Here is a 26557-nt window from a genome sequence, read left to right as displayed (position 1 = left end):
ACTATAATCAATTACAGCTTGCTTTTGTGAGCTATTGGATATCAGCTTAATATTATCTCCAACAAATGCAATGACTCAAGAATTCTTTTTGGTCAAGAGGCCCCAATGATGATCCGATGAATAAATGTGTGGTTCATGAGCATCTTAACTATCTACCATCAATAAGTAGTCATAGGACTTTATAATCTTTCAAATTTTGAACCTATTAAGAAGGAGTTAATATTTAAAATGGCCCTTGAAATTTGATCTCGACTTAATTTAGTCCTCTAATTTTTTTTAATTAACCTAAATTGTACCTTGAAATTTTAAGGCATGACTCAAGTTGGCCCCTCCGTCTATTTCTATCATCAAAAAGATGACGTGACATGACTAAACAATGTCGTTTTATTGTTTGTGTCTAAACGACATTATTTTACTCCTCGCCCTCTTCTTCCTCCTCCTCAATATTTGAACCTCCCACCACTCTATTGCCACCACCCTCAATCATACCTTCTCAACTCCATCATCCTCATCACCACCACCACCACCGTCCTCCTCACCTCCCCCTCATCTACCATTCCAATTCAAGGTATAATTTGGGTCAAAGTGGCTTATCTCTTTTACCATACTTCCATTGAAATGTCCCTGAGACTTTAAGGTAAAAAGCTTTCTGGACTTCTCTTTGGAAGCTATCTCTTCCTCACAAAACAAAGGTATTCATGTGAAAAACTCTTCATGACAGCTTACCCATCTTCCAGCTTCTCAACCGGCGGATACCAACAATTGAACCAATCTGTCCTTGTTGCCAAAGGAACCAAGAAGATATTATCCATTGTCTAGTCATCAGCTGTGAATACTCCTCAGAGATTTGGAGAGAGAGTATCTTGGGGTCAGTTTTGCTGGCGATGAACGAAGAACCTTTTCACCAGTGATAGTTGAAGCTTTATGCGAACCTCTCCCAGCAACCAGATTGCAAGAAGAAGATGGAATTTGCAGCTCATCTGAGTTCAGAAATTTGAGAAATGAGAAACCTGTATCCAAATTGGAGTGGTGGATGAGGGGGGAGATGAGGAGGAGGGTGGTGATGGTGGGATTGAGAAGATATGATTGAGGGTGGTAGGAGATTCAGACATTGAGGAGGAGAAAGAATAAAAGGGGAAGTCGTTCAATCGTGCCACATCATCTTGCCACATCATCTTTCCAGTGACGGAAATGGATGGAAATGCCAACTTGAGTCATGCCTTAAAATTTTAAAATACAATTTGGGTCAATTAGAAATTAAAAGGCCAAATTGAAGCGGGAGTCAAATTTTAAGAATTATTTTAAGTATTAACTCTAAAAATTAGGATCAGTCTTCACAGGAGATAGCTATTTATTGCTCTGTGCGGCATGTGCAGAGCAGAGTACATCATTTCCGATTCAAAGAACCTCTGATAATCATATATGCTTTTGAAGTTTAGCAACCATGGCTAACTATATTAGTTCCATTTTGTAGAAACAAAATAAATTATTTACCAAAATAAGCAACCACATTTAGCTTTTCCAATTAAGAAACCAATCTCACAAAGTCAATCACACTGTAAGAATACCATCACATTATATATTTTTTATCAGAGCATAAGACACCTAAGTATTCACATCAAAGACAGGAACAACAGTTCAGCTGATCATGAAACAACGGTAGGCAGTTTTTATGGTGTCGTAAGTGTATTCCCGAGTTCATTTCGCTTCCTACCGACGCATCCTGAGCTAACCAAAGAGGTTATCCAGATATCATCAGATTTTACTGGTTCATCATCATCATTCCTGTGCCAACTCCAGAAAGCATGCGTTGAGTTCACAATCTTGAGCTCGCCATGGCCAAAACTGGCTTCGCGGAATTCTGACCAGTTTGGCTGTGGATTTATGTACCTACCAACAAGAAAACATAAATTACATATATGTTAAGAATGATACTTTGCTTATATACACATTTCTGGGAAAACTAACCTTAGCCAAGAGAATAGCAATATGTGAAAATTTTTATTTACACATAAAATTCTTCCAACCACCCCATTGCCCCAATATACAACCAGCATTAAAAACAAATATGTAACAACACATAACAGTTAACACCATTCTAAAACGAGTATAAACGAAAAATCAAATACAAGTATTTCTGACTAGGGCTAATTGAAATGAAGAAAGCGTTTGATTTGCGTTTCATTTCCGTTTTCATATTCAATGTTTTTTGTTTTTATGATTTTGTGAAAAAAATAAACAGCGAAAACAATAAAATCTTTTTTTTTTTGCTTTCACCTTCTCCTTTTTCTTTTTTATTCACGAAATTCTAAAAACAAAAACTACTAAAAATAAAAACGTAAACCAAACGAACCGTAGTCTTTATATAGAGCTTCCCTAACCGTGCCCTTAATTGTTTTGCTTTATGCAGGACTTGGGACTTGTTTATTTCAAACAAACCCCAAGACACATAACCTCAATATAACTTTCTAACACATGACAAGTGATTCTAAGAATAGCCTTATATGCAATGTTTGAGTGAAGCACCATTTGACCCTTCAGAGATTAAAATGCTGACAAACTCGAAAAGTCCAAAAGATACTATATTCTCACATGAGGGTAAATGGCATGATCTTTGCTAAGACTAAGGAAATAGCTGAAGCTGCAGTTACTGAGTGGAGAATTGGAATGGAATCCAGGCTTTGCCTTTAGCTACTATCGGATCATCCTACCTTCTAGGGCAGTCAATCAATGTTTTCACTTTACTTAACTAGGGAGAAGATGCAGGAGGAAAAGTAAACCTTCCCTATAGTGCTTTCTCAAGAGATCGATGTATTTGGCAACTTCGTCCTTAATATTGACATCCTAACAAATTAGTTTCTAAAAGATCACTTTCTAACAAATTAGTCCCTAAAATATCTTAATTCATGCAAAAACAAAACCCACTATAACTAATAAAGACAAATTCATCTCCAAGGTACTACTGACAAATAAAACATCTTTAGGGACTTATATGTCAATGGTTTTGATTTTTCGTGAATAAACTTAGTGGTTCACCCGACAATATTTTATTGGAAGAGTCGAACTTACTTTGCAGCTAAGCCTTCTTTGTTTCCTCCATCACCAATTGTTATATGAACAGCACCACAAGGATCCACTCTTCCATTATACACCCGTCTCTGTCATAGACATGAAAAATATTTTGTCAACACAATTAAAGCATACTTACAAGAGGGGAAAAATTGGAACCGCGGAAGCTTACCGAGCGTTCATAAGCATGCACATGCCCAGCAAAAACTAAATCAACACTAGCAGTGTATAGCAATGGTTCCATAGCCTTCATCATATCACTACCTTCACCTTGATGTGCCGTGTTACTATTATACCATGGAACATGAAATAACACAAGTAGCCATGGTGTCTTTTTCCTGTCCACCTTTGACAGATCTGCCTGTAGATCAGAAACAAGAGTGTCAACCCTGTTTACTGAAAACCATTTTCATGAAATAAAAAATAAAAAAAGAAAAGAAAAGAAAAAGAGGCTATAACCATATTCTAAGGACAGCAGGATGGGCAATTTTGTTTATCATGAAGAAATATTTCATGCAGAACACATTTCCATAGATTACATAGTGCACGTGAATATCAAGAATACCAAACAATACTGCTTTTGAGTTCCATACATTTTTGTTATTCATTACTATACAATGATACTTGTTGCATTAAGGATGTGAGAAGATAAACTCGTATATAAAGACAATGTTTTAATTTTTACTTAAACCATTCGTTAAATAATTTATAATAGGGTAGTGCTAGGGAGCCAATGGCCTAAATGTACAATGTGTACAATGGGCTAAACCTTTGGTCCATGAATAAAATGAATACCTACACTATCACCAAAGATCGAACCCTTGACCTTTCAGATCTAGAACTCTAATACCATGTCATAAACCCACTCGTCCCAAAAGCATAACCTGACAAGACAATGTAACACTAATGGTCATATCTCTAATACTTCCTAAATCTCCATTGTACACATTGTACGCTTAGACCATTGACTCCCTATACTTTTCCTTTATAATAATCAGTTTTATTTTTAAGATTTATTCTCTCTATACTGCAAAGGAATTATCAAGGGTCTTCCAAATGCAAATTATGAAATTATGATTAGCTAGTGAAATTTTTATTTTGGGATTGCTTCAACCAACTCAAGGGTTGTTTCGAGCCGATCAAAGCAACCCTCCAAGTTGCCAACTTTGTGCCCCAAATCACACATCTCTCCTTGATCTACAACAAATAATAAATATCCAATCCTCCAATCACTAGCGCAAGAACTACAGCTATATTTATCACTTCAACCTACCATTGCATAGGAAAGTAGTTCTGGCTCAAACTAACACGAGTGAAGTGTGCCTTGTCCATAATGTTTTCGAAATTTTTCGAGGTTACCCTAATGTTTTATTTGATTCAATTTTACCTTCAATGTTTAAAATAAGTTTCAATTTAGCCCTATTGTTAATTTTTTTACCGTTAACGGTTAGTTAAATTTTACCCTTATCGGCGGTTGATTCTACGGCTTGAATTTGTGACCTTGAGGATATACAGAGACAACTCAAATGATTCTCCAAGGCTCCCCTTCTACACATACACACAAATTGAGTTTAAGACATGATTCTAGTGAAAGCCATATAGGGTTAACCCTAACTCCCATATGCTAATCCAATGCTTGCATTTGTCACGAGTAATTTGGACTATAAATTGCACTATTTGACATCTTGATTAGTGTAATCACCATAACAAAGGAAGTTAGAAACAAATACGTATCTAATTTCATCACAATATCACAATGTTTGTATGTGTTTTTGTTGAAAGATCCTGAAAGAAAATCTAGATGGAGGACAGCAGGTATGCTAATCATGGCTTTATAAATGAATGCAAGTGATTGAAATCTACAAGCATGCAACTAGAAGAAAGCTCTATCCCACAATAGGATCAATTGACTTAATGTTATCCATAACAACATATTTGAAGAAAGGAAACTAGGATACTACGGAAATAGAAAAGAAATTTATGTCTCAACAATAAACATATAAGGATATCTAGTATATAGGACAAACAATATTGATTTTCTTTCTTTTTAGTTGGATCATGCATGTTATAATCACAAAATTTTATAACCAATAGCTTAGAAGAAGCCTGATCTTCTTTGACAGAGAATCCAATACTTATACACATATCTTGATGTAGTAACTTTTAATCATTAGAGCAACCAACTAACCTTTAGCCAACTATATTGCTCAGAGTACTCATCATAATCTGCATAGGATCCAAGCATGATAATGTGAACACCTGCAACTTCAAATGAATAATAGAGATTTGAACTCGATCCACTTTCCTCAAACGGCATCTTCCATCTGGAATTATAAGACACAAATCCATCCTTCAACAATGGTATGCTCTCCACTTCATGGTTCCCTTGAGTTACCATCCATGGTTTGGCACTAGCAAGTGGCTGCACCAACCTACCGAATGTGTCCCACCGGTGTTGGATATAATCAGCATATGCAAGGTCTCCAGGAAGTAGGTGAACATCATATTTGCATTGATCAATGTGGCTCAATGTCGATTTTGTCCAACCGGTTTGACCCAAATCCCCAGCCACAGCAAATGTAATCGGAAATTGAGCAGGAGGAGTTTTGAGCTGGAACTCTGGACCTTGTCTGCCGCATCGGTAAAAGTACACAGAATTATGTTCTAAAGGTCCAATTAGAACATGGTGTATCTTTCCAGAGCTGTAGACAATATAACTATACGAGGTGGTCTCCCCTTCAGCGAAAGAGTCGTATTTCCCAGGTGATGTTCCATATTCTACAACCGAAGGTGCAGAATTATCATCCGTGATCCAAGTAACTCTAATGTGTTTGTCTCCTGACAAAGAAATGTGTACCTGAAAACAGACACTTCTTCAGTTAAGAATCTGAAACTCTATGGACTCCATAAAAAGTAACGTGTGTAAAATGGTTTGATATAATTGCTTAAAAAGAATAAGCCTTGTTCACTCTTCACATAATTATTTTCCTAGAACAAGCTACTAATTCAAGCATTAAACCAACCATTAGAAACAATTAACATTTTTTCTTGGCTAGAAATTACAGCATTAAGCTGTTCCCCCATTTGTGCAAAGTGCAGAGGTAGATCTAGATATAACACCATTTTTCCCTAATTAATCTAAGGTTAATAAGGAACATTAGCCATCAAATCAGTGGTTTTGCTGAATTTGACAACTCCAAAAGAAAAATTACAAAAAAAAGTTGCACTCAATGAGGATATAAACTTACCCTTCCAATCTATCACATTCTCACATGGCAACATATGTCATATAAGCAATTTAGAAAACAAAAAGGAAAAGTTTTGCTAAATTAAGAAATGCCACAAACACAAATACCAGGAATCTTTTTATTTATTGAGAAAAAAATAAAATAAAATAATAAAGAGCCCAGATTCATTCAGAACCAAAAAGTAAATGCCAACTAATGAAAATACTAAAAATACAAAAAAAATACAAAAAAGTTATGACATCGATCACTGATCAACCATTGAAACAAAAAAGGCACCAAATTAATTATTATTATTATTATTATTATTTGATTGAAGAGAATAATGTGTATTGACTATCGAGTATTGACCTGCTGAGGGTATGAAGAGAGCTTTGAATCCCATGGAAGGTGTAAGGCTTTACGAGGCTGAGGTCGAACATAATCATCGGCAGTCACAGTTGCTGATGCAACAATAAAAACAGTTAGAATGAGTTTTAAGAGTGCCATTAATGCGTGCAAAACAAACAAATTAAAAGAAAACTTTCAGATTCTGGAAGAAGAGGACGACAATAATGTACTTCACGGGGATCTAATTCAATCAGGTCGGTGGATTTTGCTAACGTCACCTTCTCAAAAAGATAAATGGAAAATGAAAGCAACCTCTTTTCTTTTTCGCCTTCTGTGCAGTGTGCAGTCTCTGACTAATTTGTTTTTGTAATTTTCGTAAAACAAAGACATATTTCTATTAAATTATTATATATTTATATATAAATATATGTTATTTAAATTATTTTTAATATATATTTTAAATTTTAATACATATTATTATATATATAGATATATAATTAATTTGATGATTAATTTTTATATACGCGTAATTATTAAAATGTTACTTGTTAAATGTTAAGTGACTAGGTGCAAATGAATAAAAAAATATTTGTATAAAGTATAAACTTTTAAATTAGTTTATAAATTTTATATTAGATATTTTAATTTTTAATAAATTTGTATTGAAAAAAGTTTTAAACAAAATAGGTAACTAAATCCAACTAAATTATTAACTTATTTTTTTATTTTAGGTGCGGGTATTTTTTTTTATCTTTCTCTTTTGTTACTATCGTCACCACCACTACTTTCTCTTCTCATTCATCTTTTTTTTTTATTTGAATTTTTTCTCTTTCTTTTTTTTTTGTCGTCCATCTTCATCATCATTATTTTTATTTTTATCATCGTCGTCTTCTTTTTATATGTAAATAATATTATTCATTCTCTTTCTAATTTTTACACTTATTCTACTTACTTTCGCTATATTATTTACAGATTTTTCTACTTATTTTTTCTATCAAAATTTATGAATATGCAACTCAGGTTTTCATTAAATAAATTCTTAGTTCTATTACATCATTTAGTTGAAAATTCTGTATTAAAATAAAGACAGTTTGCTGTTATTCTTTAGAAATTATATGTTGTTTTATATATCAAATATATCGTCGTCTTCTTATACATAAATATCACTGTTTATGATTTTATTATCTTTCAAAATTTGACACTTGTTCTGCTTAATTTCACATTATTATCTACAATTTTTTTCATGTATTCTCTTTTTTTATTAAAAATTTGTGAATCTGTAACTCAAGTCTTCATAAAATAAATTCTTAATATTATTATATTATTTAGTTAAAAATTTCGGTGTTAGGTAAAGACATTTCGGTATTAGAGTGAAGACATTTCAGTATTATTCTTTAGAAATTTATGTATTTTATATATCAGATACGTTGTCTTCTTCTTGTACGTAAATGACACTGTTCATTCTCTTTTGAATTTTTGCACTTATATATTCTGCTTAATTTCGCTGCACTATATAATAAATTTCGGTGCTATTTTTGTTTCTAGCAAGAATTCAATTTAATAAGTATGAAGTACATTAATTCAATTAAATAAAATTGCAGTTTCTAGCAAGAATTCAATTCAATAAGTATGAATCTACATTCATTCAATTAAATAAGATTGCAACAATGCAGACATATTCATTTAAGTCTAATTTAAAAAGTAATGTTTCTAAAAGAAGAACTAAGAGTAACAAAAAAAACATAGAAATAATAAGAAAAAAATGTAGCATTAAAAAAAGAAATTTTAGTAGTGTCAAAATTAAACAAATTTTTTGTTATTATTGACAAATTTTGGTGCTATTTTTTTAATTATTTTTGCATAATTTAAAACTTTATCTTCTTCTGCTCATCTTCTGCTTCTTATTCTTTTTCATTTTCTCCTTCTTATTTTATTTATTCATAATTTTTTTTGTTTTATTTTCTTAAAAGAAATAAAACTAAAAAAATCAGACAAAAAAAAAGGAAATAACTGTAAGAACACATGAGAAAGAGGATGAGAAGAAGAAATAATAATAAAATGCAGCAATAGTAACACTAATAGAAGGATGATGAAGTTGAAATAACGTGCAAAAAATGAATAAATATAAAGAAGAAGAAGTGCATGATTTCACACGCTAATTGTGTGAGTGAGTTTTGTTGAATTTTAGGCAATTTAATTAGATTTAATTGTCAAAAAAATTTAAATGTGTAACAAGACTCATTTGTATTATTTTAAAAATTTTAGAAAAAATGTGTCCAAAATCATATAGGAGATATATTTAGAACCCTTACTTTTAGGAAATTCTAAAAATTTTATTTTTTAAATTTTTGACTTATAAAAATCATATTAATAATATTTGGTACAATTTTTTAAATATATTTTTAATTTTCAAAAATTATTTAAAAATAAAAAACTTTAATTTTTCTTCAACTTAAAAACTATTTTATTATTTATATTTATTAAATTATTTTAAAATAAATATTTTTATAATAATCTTTTAAATATAAAATAATTTATTTATATATTTTAAAATTTTTTAAAAAATTTAATTAAATTATTTATCCAAACTAGTTTAGTATCATCCAAATATTGAGATTATTCTTTAAAAAGTAAAAACTAATAACGTCGTTCATAGAGATAACAACGATGCATGTTTACACCGGGACAATATTAAAAAAGAAAATTGATTAATTTTGACTTACAAAAATTTAATAATAAAAGAGTATAAACTTATTTCAAATATCATCGTAGATAAAATTAAATCAAAATAATGTTAGAAATAATTTTAAATTTTTAAAAATTTTTAAAAATAAAATATATTTTACTTTTTATTTATTTAATTTTTTAAAATATTATATTCAAACTATAATGATATATCAACTAACAATGTTTTTATTTTTGATAATCATTTATTATATTATATGAATTTATATAAAAAAAAAGCGGCAATAAAAATTAAAACTGATTTGTACATATAAAAAATTAATCATTAAATTAGTTGTTATATATTTTATATTTTAATATATATTTTAGGAAACATTTTAAGTACACCGGAGAACATCAATGTACCAATTGTTTTAACCGTTGATTTTAATTAATATATATTATATATATTTTTTATAATTCAGATTAACGGTTAAAACAACTGGTATACTGGTACTCCCAGTACATTTGAAATGCTTCCTATAGTGGCGGAGCTTAGTTCAGACAAGGGGGCTATGCCCCCCAAACTTTTTATAAAAAATTTAGTAGTACTTTTTCAAAAGAAAAAAAAAAGAGTTCAATTGACTTAAATACTTTACTATAACTTAAGTATCTAATAAGTTCAATAAACAACACTTTCTCTGTCTTTAAGTTCAAATATAAAAAATTAGATATTTTTTATTTATTTAATTTAATATTATTTTATATTTTACTATTTATTTAATTTAATTTTTTATATGATAAAAATAATAGAATATTCAATAAGTATTAATATTATTGTATTTGTATAAATTGATAAAAAAAATTCAATAAATATTATAAATTTTAATATTTGTCTTTCTAACTTCTTCTTTACATATTTTACATAATATATATTCAAATTTTTATATAAAATAATAATGAAAAATTAAAGAATTGATACATTTTTTAAGAGAAAGGCTAATATTTAAGGAGAACATATAACTTTTACAATATCAACACATGTATATAGTTTTTCTACTTTAATGAATCACGAAGAAAGTGAGATACAACCTTCAAAAGTTCAAAAAGTTACATCTGATGATTTTAACCTTAATTTTTTGGAACGAAATCTTGAAAAACGGCTTTAAATTTGTCAATATCATCCAAATCAGAAAGATGAAATTAGACGAATTTATATTAAATGGAGTCCATATCAAAAATAATTTGACAATTATTTTCTATTTGGCCCCTAAAATTTTGTTTCAAATTCCGCCACTAACTTCCTATATTTTATATCAATAACTAATTTGTTTATTAGCTTTTTGTGTATACTGTGATTAAAAAACAAAAAAGTGACGTTATTATTTACAATGTACTTTTATTACATATGTTTACAGTTTACTTCAATCTATACGCAACAAGCAGCTTTAGTGGATTCCTCCCTTTGTGTCTAAGAAACCATACTCAATTTGTCAAATATTAGTGTAATAATTATTGGCGCTAATCGTGCTTTATTTTAATGCACAAATTTACACAATAATAATAATAATAATAAAGGAGTGTTAGGGGCAGCTGTGTTTTGTAATTATTAATTGGTCATTAATAATATTTTTAATGGTATAAAATTACATTTAGTGATAGAAAATCACTTACTTTTTTTTAATGGTTAAGTACTGGCTACAAAACACAAAAGTTGCTGATTCTTTAGACTTTCTTAAAATAATAATAATAATAATAATAATAATAATAATAATAATAATAATAATAATAGGAGCAAGCAGATTTTGTAGTTTTTAGCCATTAAAAATGTTTTTAATGGTGTAAGATTGTATCTAATTATGTAAAATCATTTAATTTCATTTTGATAATTAAGTATTGGTCAAAATTTAATAAAAATACTCACTCCTAACATTTTTCATAATAATAATAATGAACATTAAAAACCATATTTGACATTTCATTATTAAAAATAACCAAATGTTTTAAAAATAACCAAATGTTTTTTTCTGTAATTTCTCTTTTGGTATATATATATATATATATATATATATATGTGGCATTTTAAAAAAATTGTACACCAAATCTCTCACGATCTTCATTTTAAGTTTAAATAATACCGGCATAAGTTTAAATAATTGGTATACCATTAAATAATTTTTTATCATAGTAATATTTTACAAATCTAAAATCATATAGCATATATACTTTGTTATATATAATCAAAAGAGTGAACTACTAATTCGTTTTTATCCATTTTGAAAATGATAATACGTTGTGATATAATACGGTCTCTATGATAGTTTTTTCGTCAATTTTAAACGAAAAATACTGACATATTAGATTTAAAATGGACAGAAATCTATTTGTATATAAATTTAAATTAGTTAGAAGTTTATTTGTCTTTATTTTTTAAATAATATTTTTTAAAATTATTTTTTATTTATTATATTAATATTCTTTTTTCAAAAATTATTAAATATATAGTTCAAATAGCATAGTCTTCTCATACTCATCTAAAAAATTGGGTTCAGTCTTCTTATCTTTAGTAAAAATAAAGAAATAAATGAATTATTGAATATATGGTATAATGAGTACAAACTAATTAATAAATTATTCAAATTAGAAAATATGATTTATTATGAAACTAAATAAATAACTCTCAAATATAATTTTTAAATATATAAATAATAAATATTAAAATACAGTTAATACATTAATAATAATCCTATGATATTAGAGTTATTAATTTAATGTAAAGATATCAAATAGAATTATTAATTTAGTTTAAAGAGATAAAAAAATAAATTTGTTATTACTCAAAATTTTTTTACTATATATCAAATAATGTGTTCATTAGTTTCCACTTTATTGTGAAAATTATCTAGGTCATAATACTTGATTTTGAGTAAAATATATGTAAATTTAATTGAATTTTAATATACATAAAATTTTAATCAATCCACATTATTCTTATATTAATAAATCTCTATCCATTGTAGCCTCGTGACAATATGTATTATTAATAGATTAATAATATTATGGTTTAATTACTCTGTAGGTCCCTATAGTTTCATTGAATTTTCAATTAGGTCCCTATATTTTTTTCCTTTCAATTGGGTCCCTAGACGTTAATTTTTTTTTCAATTTAGTCCTTACCGTGACAAAATCGTTTGATAGAATATTCTGTTCAAAATTCGAATATTCTTATAATTACGTTAAAATAGCAAACTGAACCCCTCCAATTTTTTAAAATCCCAAAACTACCCTTGACATTTCGTCGTCCTTGGTGGCATGAGTGTCTGTCATCAAATGCTGCGCTGCTAATGGCAACTCCATAACACAGATGTCACTATCGAAGTCTTAGTTACTTCCACAGCTTTGGAGGAAGCTTTTCAATTTCTCTTAAACTGAATTCATTGAGCTGAAGAATTCAAGAAAGAAAGAAGAACGAAATCGAAAATGAATAATCAGAAGCAGAAACGGAAGAACATTCTCAAAGATCCCCAATTTGCACCCTTTCTCATTTCACGTTCCAACATTGACCATAAGGTGCAAAATTTTTCTAATTAACCTTTTCAATTTTGTGTCTTACCTCAATTTAGGATTTTAAATTTTACCGCAATGTGCCTAATTCTCCTTCGTGTATTCTGTTTTCTGGATAAATGGTGAAATTTGAGTGTAAGAAAACTAAATCAAGGATTTAGGATTTTTAATTTTTGTTCTTTTGTGGTAATTCAAAATAAGTGGCCAAATATGTGTCTAATTACCCCAATTGCTGGTGGTAATGTTCCAAATATCAAATTATTTTTCAATGTCAAACCATTTTCACGTATCAAATCATTTTAAAAATTAACCCAATTTCAATATCAACTCATTTTCAAATATCACTTCACTTCTAATAAATCAAGAAAACTAATTTCATTTAGGATTCTCAGCATTTGATACTTTCCAATCAACTTACAAAAACATACTTTATAAAACCAATTTTAATCCAACGCCAAATAGAGGAATCAACATAACAAAAGTATAACAATCAATCAATTTCAGTAAATCAAGATACCAATTCAACAATCACCAACTCAACAAAATCAATTAATACGTCCATCAAGCAAACAACTCCAATAATCAAGAATAGCTCAGTTTAATCTATAATTTTCCTATACCAATCCATCAAGCACCAGTGTTGTGTTAGTTACAAAGAATCCCAAATTATGCCCGTCAACTCCACGGCCCCCATTTTCGCATCCTTCGTCCATCTTGGCAATATTAGAGACTTCGAGATCTCATGAACATTGTTAAGAACAAGCACCACAATTATGTATTCGCAAGAGACTCCGAAACACTCCATTCTCATACATGTACATCTAAGCTCAGTCATTTCATATGATGCAACAACATGCCAATCTTTCTCCGGAGTGTCATATCTAGAGACAGTGTGGATAAAATATGAACCAGGGACTTTAGAATCAACGACTCTCATTACATAGGCTCTATCAAGAATGGGAACAAATAAATAGAATATTGACTGAGTGTAGTTCTCAACTGCACACCACTCCAAATATTTCAGGTTAGTGGTCATCATAGGGTCACCCTTTACACACTCAAAATCAGCTTCAACTTCCTTTGCACGAACAAACATCAAGCAACGATGATAGTGACATAAAAAATCGGTGTAACTATATCAAGGTTTAACTTAATGTGATCACAACGTGTAGACCCTCACACCTTGAGGTTGTGTGAAAGCTGGCAAAGAACTTTCACCTTATGTGTGCGGTTGCACAACTATGCCTTCTCTCGTACATGTTGTGTATCCATCTTTTATCACCTACGCCAAACTGCTCAACCATCTCAAACCACTTTCTCTAAAATATTTTGACTTCATAGTCACCAAGCATGCAATCTCTAAACATCATGGTGAAGTTAGACTTTCCAATGTTGCTCGTAGAGTTTCGGAGGAGGTGTTAAGCACATAGTCGATAGTGCACCTCTGGAAAAACTTGCTCAATCGCTGACTTCATTTTTCTGTCACCGTCGGTTATTATGGACACGAGAGCTTTCGCCTTCATTGCTACTTGCAACTGTTGAAGCAGCCACACATAGGTCTCTTCTTTCTCGTCAGCCACTAGTGCAGCGATAAATACCACCGTTTGGTTATGGTGATTTACACCAGAGAACACTACCAAATGTGAAAGGTAAACATTTTTCTTATACGTTGCATCAAATGCAACCACATCTCCAAATGTCTGGTAATCAATTTGGCTAGTACCATCACACCAAAATAAATGTTGAAACACACTGTTCCAGTCAACAACTTCTTTGTAGTAGAATGCTGGATCATTTGTCTTGCACTCTTGGAGATACCTTAAACACGAATCCACATCTAGGCCACCATTCCTTCGTTGCTTCGCATTTACATTGTGCATGTCCCTTGTTGTGTAAGGGACATTATCATACCCTTCGGCTAGACTCACCAAAAAACCCTGCATTCATGATATGGGAACGCCCTTTTGCGCATTTCGTTCATTTGCTCAATGTCCACTTCGCTTATCTTCCAATGGCTTGGAAGCATGGAAGAAAATCGCAAATCAAGAGCGGAGGTTATGCTCGTTTAAAAAGTACGCAATGTACCAATATCCTGATTCATTGTCCATGTGAACCTGCATCCTTGCAGGGTATCCACATCATGTCTCGGCCTTTAGTCTTGTTTTCCGGTTAGGAATTGAGTAGAACTTCAACGATTTGAATCCTTCTCGGTGGCACACAAAGTCCTGCCGTATCCTTACTTTGGTACACTTTTCAGTCCGGGAACATCTCCTACTAAAATCATGGTGATTTGCATAGGCCTGGTAGAAATCAAATGCAAGGTCAACATCTACGAAACGAAAGCAAAAAACTTCCTCCCTACTCAAGTTCACAAAATCAATCAAACCTAACACTTGGCCAAAATCAACAGTGTATAAATTATCATCCACAAAATTACCATACAATCCTCTGACATCGTCCAAATTGTCTTCAAATTCAACCCTTTCTCCATTACCGCCATTCGCCTCTCCACAATGATCGTGTTATGTTTCGTCTTCTTCTAACTCGTACTCATCCAAATCCATGCCTACAAAGCCATCGCCCTCGTCTGATCTAACTCCATGGTTTGATCCATCGTACAACCCTACTTCATCAGCGAAACACATGCTTACAGGGATATCTTCATCCCCGGCCACCCTTTGCCAAATAATAGCAATACAATGATTTAGGAAAACACACGTCTACAAGGATATCTTTGAACAAAGTTAACAAAATTTGGGAAAACAAAATGGGATATTTAAAAATCAAGTGCAAAGTAATAATACAATCGATACCTTCTATCCATTGATCGAGACAACGACGCCATCAAATGTATAGTCGCAAGTCGGTTGGAATTACAACATAGGTCGACTACCGGTGACAGTTGAAAATGAAGGTCATCAACACGGTCGTGTTTAAATATGGAGATGGAGTGTCAACTTACAAACTCTATAGTTAATTATTGAGCAGAGCTAAACAAATTCGCTAATCAAAAGTAAACAGAGATACACTTTCATTTAAAAAATTAAAAAGTGACCCCTCTACTTTTTTTAGACTTGTTGAAAAGACCATATTAAAATAAAACATTCTTATTTTGCACTACCTAGCCGACTAGTAAGCCAAATTACTTTTTGACGTTTCGGTGTCACAAACAAGAGCCGCTCACCGAATCTGTGCCCAAGATTGAGTTGTAACTTGTAATCAACGATCTAAAAAAAATTTATTGTTTTACATTGTTTCCAAAAAAAAAAATATCATCCCAATAATTGCATTTTAAGTACTTAAATTTTCAATACCAAGAACAAGAATTTAAAATTTTAAAAATATTTTTGTACACTAAAATTATTTGAGATAAAAACTAATATACACATATAATCTTAAGAGTTGGTATTATGAGCGAATGTTAATTTTAATGATTTTTTAAGCTTTGTTTGATTTAAAACATATATTTAATTTTAATTAAATTCTTTCTTAAACAAATTTGAGTAAAGTGTAGTCTAAGAAATGATTCATGTCATTTTTGGAATTTTACAAATTACAATTGAATTCTAAAAGGCTACCTACCTATTGATGAACATTAATCTTTAGTGGTATTTTTTGAGCTTAAGCGTCTAATCTTTTTCGTTTAAGGTACATAATTAGCCAACTTTCTTTCTTTTCTTGACTTTCTTAGTCTAGTCATAACTCCTCCCAAATTCATTTGAATAAGATAGTACATTCATACTGAAATAAAATTTATGCTTTCCTTACAAATTAGAAAATGGATGTTAAAAGAGGGAAAAAAAAAAGATTCCCAATTTTCCAAAGAAAGAAAAAAGGACCAAAAATCAATATCTGTTCAAAAGTATAACCAACAAATTTTGGAGTATTATACTGATAGTGTATTAATTAAGAGTAATGATTTATCTAGTTAAGAGTAAATAATTTGAGCCAATTGAAATCTCTTACATATTTTGACCTAACATCACAAATTTAAAATCCTAACCTACCCGTTCCATACCTGTCATACTTCTATTCAATTCTCTCAAATGTATTTTAGTCACTATTTTAGTTTAAAACTTTAAATTAATAAAATTTAGTTTATACCATCAAAATATGTATGTATATGATAAATAACCAAATGTGTGTATGTTTGACAAAACGCTCATTTATAAATTATAATCTTTTATATTTTTAAATTTAATTTTTTATTATCTTTATTTATGTTAGATATGTATTGGAGTAAGTAGTAAATAGTACACATTAACTTCAAGTTCATCCAATCATCCTGCCCGTAACAAAATTCGTCACCTAAATAAATATTTTGGTATACAACAGATAATTATCCGTCACGATCCAATCAAGATAGGAGAGATACTGTTGATTCAAATGGTGTTGTCATTTTTTATAAGACTATCAAACGGACTAGTTTGGCTTATTTAGGTCCAATCCGTTAAGTCTGCGGCGGGCCAGAATTTTTTAATCTGGACCGTTTATGGTCAGTCCATTTATCATTTTATTTTATTTTTTAAAAAATATTTGACAAAAAACATCACTTTTAAGTCAAAAATTATTAAAAAAATAATATTTTTTTAGTTAATGAATCGAATTTTCAGGTCGGATCGAAAAAAATAATAGCTGAATATGCTGCCTTTTTTAAAAAAATGTAAAAAAAAATTAAATAGGCCACTTGTTTAACCCGCAGACTAACCCATTTAACCCATTATTTTTTTCAGATTAATTGGGCGCAGCCCGTTTAGCCCAAAATTTAAACGGACCTAATTTTAAAGGTAAAGCCCGTCCATTTAAACGGATAAACAGATTAGCCCGATGAATTTAGTCCATTTTAACGGCCCTAATTTTTCTTATTTTATTTGGACATATTAAATTTAAATAAGACCAGTGTTAATCCTAAATTAAAATGGCAAGAATAAAAAGAAAAGAATGGGTTTAGGATTGGAATATCCCTTTGCTATTGTACTCTTTTGTTCTTAATTTGATTGATAATTTACTACGTGTAATGCTGCTTCTAGCTTCTACTAATCGTATAATCGTGGGAGAAACACGTCCTTACATTCCATTTATATTTCCATTTCTCGCTCACAGCCTATGAACCACACCATCCAATCAAATATTCCAAATAATACTTAAGGGACCACAAAATAATATAGCAATTTTCTTGGCCCAAGCAATTGAACAAAGCGTTGAGAATGCTGGATGAAAAAACTCTTTACCCTTCAGAAACGTGCAACTATGAAAACCTCCAAAGAAAATATGTGACACGGATTTAATTATAGTTGAAACCACCAAGTAAAGGTTCCTTGAGACCTACACAACACCACGCATATTCCTTGTCAAACACACCATATAGCTTCTTCTACTTGCACATAGTCAGCATTTCTTCCCACAGCCACTACTGAAATTTTATTCAATATCCAACTTTTTTTCTTCTTTTCATATTATAGCTCTCACCCACAAAAGAATTTGGCTCCTCTTCCACATCTCCAATGTACTCCTTAGTCCAACACAAATACCTACCGTCCAGTTTCCACCACAAAATTTTCATAAGCCGGCCAATATCTGGCCGAGCTTCTGAGTATTACTCAACTACCACCAAGCATAGGCCCAACGTCAAATTAGTCGTTGGGCCTAAGGCTGTGATTGTACAGACTGTACAACCGCAGCCAAAAGTGGTAATCACCACGGACCGACCCAAAGAAAATGATCCGAGTTTGCAATCAACATGGTCACACAGGGCATGGGTGATAGCAGGGTGCACAACTCTGATCATTTCATTGGGAGAGTCATTAAAGGGTGCAGTTGATATGCATATGTTGATGGAGCCGATTTTCGCAGGGTGGATCGGTTACATTCTAGCTGACCTTGGCTCCGGGGTGTACCATTGGGGAATTGACAACTATGGTGATGGTTCGACACCATTTTTTGGATCCCAAATTGAGGCTTTCCAAGGTCACCATAAGTGGCCATGGACCATCACTAGGCGCCAGTTTTCAAACAACTTGCATGCCTTGGCACGTGCCATTACATTCTCAGTGCTTCCTATAAACCTTCTTTGCCATGATCCAGTTGTTCAATCTTTTGTTGGTGTGTTTGCTGGTTGCATTATGTTTAGCCAACAGTTTCATGCGTGGGCGCATGGGACGAAGAGCCGGCTTCCTGCAGCCGTCGTGGCCTTGCAGGAGGCCGGTGTGCTGGTGTCGCGGTCGCAGCACTCGGCTCACCACCGGCCACCGTATAACAATAATTACTGCATAGTGAGTGGACTGTGGAATGAGTTTTTGGATAAAAACAAGGTTTTTGAAGCCATGGAGATGGTGGTGTACTTTAAACTTGGAGTTAGACCTAGGTCTTGGAGTGAGCCTGAGTCTGAATGGATGGAGGAGATTGACATGGCTTCTTAAATCGAAGCTCAATAATATTCATTCTTATTATAACTGCATTTGTGGTCCGTGAGACTTCTTTATTGTTGTCATGAGTTAAGGTGGAAGAGTAGTATAATAATTCTTCTATTTTCGTTTTTCTGTTAATAGTTAATACGATTTATTATTGCACGTTGTTGAGAGAGCTTGTGCCTCTTATGTATCCTCACTTATTATATAAACATTGTTGATTGCAAAGATTAGCCTTCAGATAGTTGAAATAAGCAATGCTTATGTCAATGAAAACATGAGTAGATTATTATAAATCTAATTTACCTTATGATGTTTGAGGAACTATTTATTTTTTCTTCTTCTTTTGCGTGTAAAGGTTTATCATCATTTAATAGAAAAGATTGTTACATTTTGATTTCTGATTATTGTGGAAAAGAAAATTTTGGTTAAGATGGACATTCAAAAACAGAAGAAATTGTACATGAACAAAAAGCGAAGGCATGAAGCTTGTCAAAGCGGCAGTTTAAGTGGATCAGAGTCACAAATTAGAGGCAAAAACTGGGATTACGGTTGGAAGCGCTATTGGTTTTCATATCAAAGAGATTAGCAGGGTTTAATAAAAGCCTTCTTAAGAATGAAGAATAGGCAGAAACATAAAAAGCTAAAATGGGTGTAGCCGTGTAAGTTGGGGATACCATGGAAAACCAAAAAAATATATATACATGGTTGAAATCAATAGCTAAAACTGTTGAAACATCAGTCTTATTATGATATGTACTTGATTTAATTTCACCAGGTTGCTTAACATCTGATTGGATGCAACAGTTATATATATATATATATATATATATATATATATATATATATATATATATATATCAAGTACAGTTTCAGATAGTATATTGGTTTTGGTACCACCCTGCTTTATCAATAGCTCATAGGAGCTAGTTTTTGTACATGAATACTTCATTGTTCAGCAGCACTTGTAGAAGATTAAGTACATATTTCAGGTAACTAAACACCATATTCTGTGAACTAGATAAACTGAAAATGAATTGCACATTTTAGGACAAAGTAAATAAGGACACAACAGGTTTCAACTTGCACGTTTGCAAGAGTAAAAAAAATAGGTCATAAAAAATCTGACCTAGGTGTTTTTTCCCTGATTAAATTAATTGTTAGGAATCAACTCCTATTGAAGATGAGATGGGAGATACACAGGGAAACCAGTAACGCCGTTTACCATCTCGATGGCCATCATCGATCATCGCAAGTCCTTCCTGCATAAGCCAAACAAACAGTCTGTAGTTATTCCAAGAGATTTCAGATTATATATTAGGGAATCAACATCAGAACTTATATTACAGAAAATTTAAAAGTCAGTTATCTTACATCAAGTAATGTATCAAGTGCATCAATAGCACGGCCCGAAGTCCAAGATAGCCGCCTCTCTACTTCTTCAACAGTCACATATCCTTGAGCCTATATGGTACAGAGTGTTAATGAAATGAAATTGGACACCAATTCTTCTCTCACATAGTAAAATGATTGCATTGCTACACTGAATAAGAGAAAGCAAATCTTCTAATGCTTCCCAACATGGAATCCAGGTTGAACCCATGTCAATATAACAAACAACCACAATTGAAGATTCCTGTGCTCTAACTAGATTTTTCATGACTCAGCACCACGTGTATAAAAGTATGTGTATTATAACACCAAAACAAAATCTAAAGCAAAAGAGTTCAAATTAAAAACTAAATAAACAAAAAATAAAAATTCAACCCCAAAACCCTAAGAGTGCATCTCTATGCAAATAAAACCTATATTTGATGAAAACATGTCAATCTGCTCATAGTACCTGTTTTCTTATCGATATTAGGAAGAAATGTAAGGGTGCGTTTGGTTTGCATTTTCATTTTCTGTTTTCATTTTAAGTGTTTTCTGTTTTCTGGATTTTGTGAAGGAAAAGTGAAAACAATCCTGTTCTCTGTTTTCACATCCATTTCACTTTTTCATCACAAAATCCAAGAAACAGAAAACACGAAAATGAAAACAGAAAATGAAAATGCAAACCAAACGCACTCTAAAATTTCCCTCAGTATTCGACAAAAAAATTTAAATGCAATAGCCACTCACGAGTTTAGAACTAAACCGTGTCACAATTGAAAATATAGACTTAAATTAAATTCAATCATGAAAGAACAAACCTATATTTGCAGCATGACCACACTTTTCCCTCTCTATTGATATATAATAAACATAAATTTACAAAGCCATAGATATGTGTTGTGTTATTGGTAGACTATAAATAAATTTACTAAGCAACTTCCACTCTTCTAGGACAAAAATTAGAGAACGTTAACCAGCTAATTATGTATCAACAATTTTAACATATTCCCAAAATCTACCACAATATCCAAATTATCCACATCAAGCAATAAGGTGAGTTCAAATAAGTTCCCAACCCCACAACCTATTAGTAAAAGGATTTCACAAGGGCTAATAGGTAAATTCATTTTAGTGCTATGTCATATTTGTCAGGGTCAGATTGAAACAAGCATATATAGAACATATCCCCATACATAGAACGAGATAGTTGTTACCTGGGCAAGCTCTAGAATTTCATTGTGGTCTTTGTTCAACTCAGTTGGAACTGAACGGACAAGCTTTTTTTTACCAACTGAAAAAACTTCAAAACCACTACCCAGCACCTGAAATTTTTGTCGCACACTGGACAGTTGGTAAGAGACCACCACAGGGTAAACAAGGATACATCATACATGTAAATCTCTAAGACATGGCAAATCGGGGTTGTAATTTATTTAGTCCAACGATAATACCATTTATAATTACAAAACATGTAGAACATTAAATAAATATACAGAATGGTTAATAACAATAGTATTCAGTAATCAGTAGTAGACAAAGGTAGCATTGTTTTCAAATTTTCTGGATATTTATGGTCACTTTAAATTCCATTCAGTTCTAGAACCAAAAAGGCCAAGAAGCATTTCTTCTATGTATTTTTCTGAGGAAAATGAAGAATTCGGTCCTCCAAAAGGTGACATAATAACAATATACATTAAGCTCGACTCAAGGACATACTTCGTACATCACATTTCATAAACAAGAATAGCCAGTATAATCTGGTTTATAGGAAACCTCACAAGACCTTTAGTTTGCTGATAGCACGCAGGCAATCATCCTCAGAAACAACTCCCCTATCACTTTTCCGTCTCTGACGAAGGAGATGGCAGAGTTCCTGAAGGTTGATCAGTCCTCCATTGTGTGGTCTAGTTGCCAAGCAAATATCGACTATTTGAACTCCTGCCTAGCCAAGTAGCTTGTCTTAGGCTCTTAGCATATATATTAAGAAAATAGTGAAACTAACCACTTGGGATTTTTTTTTTAACAAAAAAGCATAATTAAGCTTTTCCTTAAAAGAAAAAAGGTCAAACAAAAGTATCATACTTAGTTATTAATTAAGTGTAATGCAAATAAAAGTAAGATAGATCTCATATCAATCAGGAACACGTTATCTTAGACAAGAGAATAATTAAGAATGAACCCCAAGCATTCAAAGTCATGCATTTATTTGTTACTAGAATACCAGATTAAATATTTTAAGGGTGTAGCTGCTCTTCTTCATAATGTTAAGACTTGTGATTTTAAAAACTAGCATACACATAAATACATAATATATATGCCTATGCATTTGAAGAATTCTAAAAGCCTTCCTGATTATCTTCCCTAAAAGTAAATTCAAGAAATAAAATGATAAAATACATATTCCTACTAAACGTGCAATAATAAATCCAAGCCACAATCCTAATGTTCACCCTAGCATTGGTTTCCTGAACTTACATTTTATTCTGAGATATTCCACATCAATTATCCAGACAGCATATCAATATTTGTACATGAAGGACCATATTGCACAAATAGATGCATTTGTTAAGAAGGGGGAAAAGAAAAGCTAGAGAGATATTACAAACCAAGTTCATAATAGAAGTCACCAATTCCTAAAAGCTCTGCCCAAAAACCTTTATTTGAGGCCAATGGATCTACTCCAACTTTAGCACACATCTCGTGGAACTGTGATCTGAACGCAGGGTTCTTGCGGATGTCATTCTGCACTAGTGATATCAACCATTAGTATGAATAATTTAATCTAATAATTAATAGTGTATAATCTTGCCATTAATATGTGATTGTTTTACAAGGCTAACATAACATCACAAAACATAAACCATTCAAGTTGTGACAGGGAATTCAAATCATATGAAGTGTCCAATGTGATTCAGCCTTCAAGTGTTACAGTTAAACAACATTAGCTATTTACTAGAAAACGAAGTGAGTAGATTATAGCATATGTATGACTTTCTCATCAAGCATTATCATAATGCACTTTACTCTCTAAGAGAACTATAAAGGAACCAAAAGCATCCATTACATTCTACTATAACTTGCACAGAATTGACAAATAACTGAAATTAAACTCAAAAGGTTTAATGATATCGCTACAAGCGTTAATCAATTTACTAAAATTCAACAAAACTATTTCCTTTGCATTTAGAACATTAACTCTTGAACAATAACAATAATAAATTGGAAGGACAAAAGCCTCAGAATTAAAATCAATTGATTGAGAATCATAATTTGAAGGGGATGAAGGAGGATGAGGAACCTTGTGCTTGCGAGCAAAATCTTCAAGCTGGGATCGAAAAGTGGCAAGCTGTTCCTTCATCAAATCGGTTCTGATCTTTGCGACATTCTCACCAAGCAACCGATACTGATCCCTTGCTGCTGCAGCTGTCTGCAACCCTCCGATTCCAGGCCGCCTTCTCATCCTTTTCTGATTCTTTTTTCAAACTTTCAATTTTCGCAGAAATAATTAACGATCTCAATCTCTCTGTTAAGCCAAATGAGCAAAATTGAACCTTGGTTACGTTAAAAGCATAGAAGAAGAACAGCATGCTGCGCTGCAAATCATAGTAATAAACTTCCAGATTATTCCTGCTTATATCAATAATCAGAGTGGCGCAGCGGAAGCGTGGTGGGCCCATAACCCACAGGTCCCTGGATCGAAACCAGGCTCTGATATAAAAGAGAAGCTTCTCCGCTCTATATTTTTTTGTTTCATCTCTACCTGGAAGTATTCTTATTTTAAAACTTTGGTATTAATTACAGTTATAAAAAAAATTACCCAACCATGACTAGTCTTATACTAATTCTTTCCCATTTTTTTAAAAAAAATATTAATCTATTATTATACTCCTATTCTAATTATTTTATTTTATATATACAAATTGTGTATTCTTATTTTAAAACTTTGGTGTTAATTACCGTTACGTTATAAAAAAATTACCCAAGCATGACTAGTCTTATACTAATTCTTTCCTATTTTTTTAAAAAAATATTAATCTATTATTTTACTCCTATTCTAATTATTTTATTTATATATACAATTTGGTAATCAAGTCGAATTATTCCTATATTATGATTTGGGTGTAAATTTTAATATATATAAAAAAACCACCTAAACATGGGTAAATTTCTACTAATTATTTCCCAAATTTAAAAAATATTAAGCTACATTTCTACTACTACTCTAATTAAAAAACTACGAAAACATGATTAGTCTTATACTAATTCCTTCCTACTTTTTTTAGAGTTTATTAATATATATTTTTACTACTACTCTAATTATTTTAATTTATATATATAATTTGATAATTATTCGAAAAAGTTACCTGATAGTTCAAAAAATGTTTTTTTAGGTGAAGAGAAATTAAATATTTATTGGTCCGACAAAATAACAAGACTGATTCTTTGAATGGGAGTTGTATCTGCAAAACCATTATCGGAGAGCTAGATAGATAAGAAATAAATATTAGGATAAAATGATTTGTATTTGGGAGAGCAGTAGAGTTCTTCTTTTATAACTGGTGTAAACTATTTGATCTCTGAGAGGGAGTCCACTTCATATAATTTTAAAAAGTGATTATGAGGTAAAAATAGTTCCGGACCGTTAGGATGACAGGGATATTTTTGGACCGGGTATATTGGGCTGGTTAAGAATCCGGACGCTAGGTTCGAAATAGTTGCCTCCGAAAGCATGAGGGGTAAGCTTGCTTAGTCTCCACACTGATTGAGTTTGGTTTTCCGTGTGTTCATCGTATATTGGGATTTAAATTTTCTGCCTTTAGGGATAGTAGTACTTTGTGTTTTAAAGAATTTTGGACCTTTTGGACTTCTTGGTGGGCTATTTGGACCTTGGATGGGTCGGTTTGATATTTTAGTTTATTTAACTTTGGATATCCATTTTGTTGGCTTTGGGACTGATCAGTCTTCGAGATAGCCATTTTGTCTTCTTGATTTATTTGTAAACAATGATTTGGGCCTTTTTGATGGGTCATTTGAGCCTTTTGGTGGGCCGTTTAATATTTTAGTTTTATTAACTTTGGATATCCATTTCGTTGACCTCGGGAGTGATCAGTTTCTAGAGTAGCCGTTCTGTCAAGTTCCGTTTTGGGTTTACTAGTAAAAAATGGTTTGGACTTTTTTTAGTGGGACGTTTAGGCCTCTTGGTAGACCGTTTTGATATTTGAGTTTTGTTATCTTTGGATATCCGTTTTATTAGTCCTAGGGTGATCAGTCCCCAAGATAGCCGTTTTGTCGAGTTCCGTTTTAGGTTTATTCGTAAAAAATGGTTTGGGCCTTTTTGGTGGGCCGTTTGGACCTCTTGGTGGACCGTTTGAAGTTTCTCTAGCCACGGTCATCTCAGCGAGGGTCGGATTCTCGGGATCTGCTATGGTTCCTACGCCTCCCACAATCGTAGTTTGGGGTTCTTGATCTGTATTCTCTACGGGAGGTAGTTTGGAAAATCGATTTGCCGGTGTGTTCTGTCTCGTAGCATTCGTTGGTGGTGAATCTGCCTTCTAGGGATTGCACCCGATGGCGCAGCTCTTAAATTATTCGGTTCGTGGCTTCGCCTAGGCCGAGAAATGACTTGTTTCCGTTAGATCGCAATTATCTCCCTGTGAGTGTCTTCTTGGTTGGCTGTGTATTGCGTGGTTTTAGACCACGCTGGCTACCCTTCCATGGGCTGGATGGTTGTTGTAGTCTTCAGGTTCGAATTGATCAAGTTGATGGTGAGGGTTGGATTCTGGGCAGTCAGGAGACTACTCTTCGAAAATGCTTGCCATGCTATCAGGCCAATGAATTCTCACAGAGGACGCCAATGTTCAGGAGAATTACATGACGATTCAAAAAGTGTTTGTTTAAGTGAAG

At 32.1% G+C, this 26557-nt stretch overlaps 3 protein-coding genes and 1 long non-coding RNA gene across 4 annotated transcripts; 2 read left to right on the top strand and 2 right to left on the bottom strand.

Moving 5' to 3' along the window:
* The first annotated feature begins 472 nt into the window (after positions 1-472).
* On the top strand, positions 473-1486 carry LOC140184413 (uncharacterized). The gene is made up of 2 exons (XR_011881022.1): positions 473-637; positions 722-1486. It is a non-coding gene; the product is annotated as an uncharacterized lncRNA (long non-coding RNA).
* LOC112789844 (purple acid phosphatase 18) lies at positions 1487-7008 on the bottom strand. The gene is made up of 5 exons (XM_025831936.3): positions 6666-7008; positions 5258-5926; positions 3242-3430; positions 3070-3158; positions 1487-1890 (listed from the first exon to the last, which is right to left on the bottom strand). Exons 1-5 carry the CDS (start codon positions 6801-6803, stop codon positions 1671-1673), a joined length of 1305 nt encoding a protein of 434 aa, XP_025687721.1. The 5' UTR covers positions 6804-7008; the 3' UTR covers positions 1487-1670.
* Positions 7009-17986: 10978 nt separating this feature from the next.
* Positions 17987-19507, top strand: LOC112789827 (fatty acid desaturase 4, chloroplastic). Its single transcript, XM_025831899.3, has one exon. The coding sequence runs from the start codon at positions 18377-18379 to the stop codon at positions 19289-19291; it is 915 nt and encodes a 304-aa protein (XP_025687684.1). The 5' UTR covers positions 17987-18376; the 3' UTR covers positions 19292-19507.
* A 656-nt stretch (positions 19508-20163) lies between these two features.
* Positions 20164-24403, bottom strand: LOC112789835 (vacuolar protein sorting-associated protein 22 homolog 1). The gene is made up of 6 exons (XM_025831910.3): positions 23952-24403; positions 23260-23395; positions 22437-22591; positions 21868-21975; positions 20654-20743; positions 20164-20541 (listed from the first exon to the last, which is right to left on the bottom strand). The coding sequence occupies exons 1-6, from the start codon at positions 24111-24113 to the stop codon at positions 20440-20442; spliced, it is 753 nt and encodes a 250-aa protein (XP_025687695.1). The 5' UTR covers positions 24114-24403; the 3' UTR covers positions 20164-20439.
* Positions 24404-26557: the final 2154 nt, after the last annotated feature.

This window comes from Arachis hypogaea, chromosome 1 (genome assembly GCF_003086295.3).
Source record: "Arachis hypogaea cultivar Tifrunner chromosome 1, arahy.Tifrunner.gnm2.J5K5, whole genome shotgun sequence".
NCBI classification, from domain to species: Eukaryota; Viridiplantae; Streptophyta; class Magnoliopsida; order Fabales; family Fabaceae; genus Arachis; species Arachis hypogaea.
This window is presented reverse-complemented; position numbering and strand designations above follow the sequence as displayed.

Excerpts from the sequence above, each read along its gene's own strand:
- LOC112789844 (XM_025831936.3), bottom strand. The coding sequence starts at position 6,803 with ATGGCACTCTTAAAACTCATTCTAACTGTTTTTATTGTTGCATCAGCA. Across the intron at positions 5,927-6,665 it reads TCTCTTCATACCCTCAGCAG|GTACACATTTCTTTGTCAGG; the intron begins GTCAATACTCGA and ends GTCTGTTTTCAG. Across the intron at positions 3,431-5,257 it reads AGCAATATAGTTGGCTAAAG|GCAGATCTGTCAAAGGTGGA; the intron begins GTTAGTTGGTTG and ends TCTGATCTACAG.
- LOC112789827 (XM_025831899.3), top strand. The coding sequence starts at position 18,377 with ATGTACTCCTTAGTCCAACACAAATACCTACCGTCCAGTTTCCACCAC.
- LOC112789835 (XM_025831910.3), bottom strand. The coding sequence starts at position 24,113 with ATGAGAAGGCGGCCTGGAATCGGAGGGTTGCAGACAGCTGCAGCAGCA. Across the intron at positions 21,976-22,436 it reads GTGCTATCAGCAAACTAAAG|GTGCTGGGTAGTGGTTTTGA; the intron begins GTCTTGTGAGGT and ends CAAAAATTTCAG. Across the intron at positions 20,744-21,867 it reads AAATTCTAGAGCTTGCCCAG|GCTCAAGGATATGTGACTGT; the intron begins GTAACAACTATC and ends TGTACCATATAG.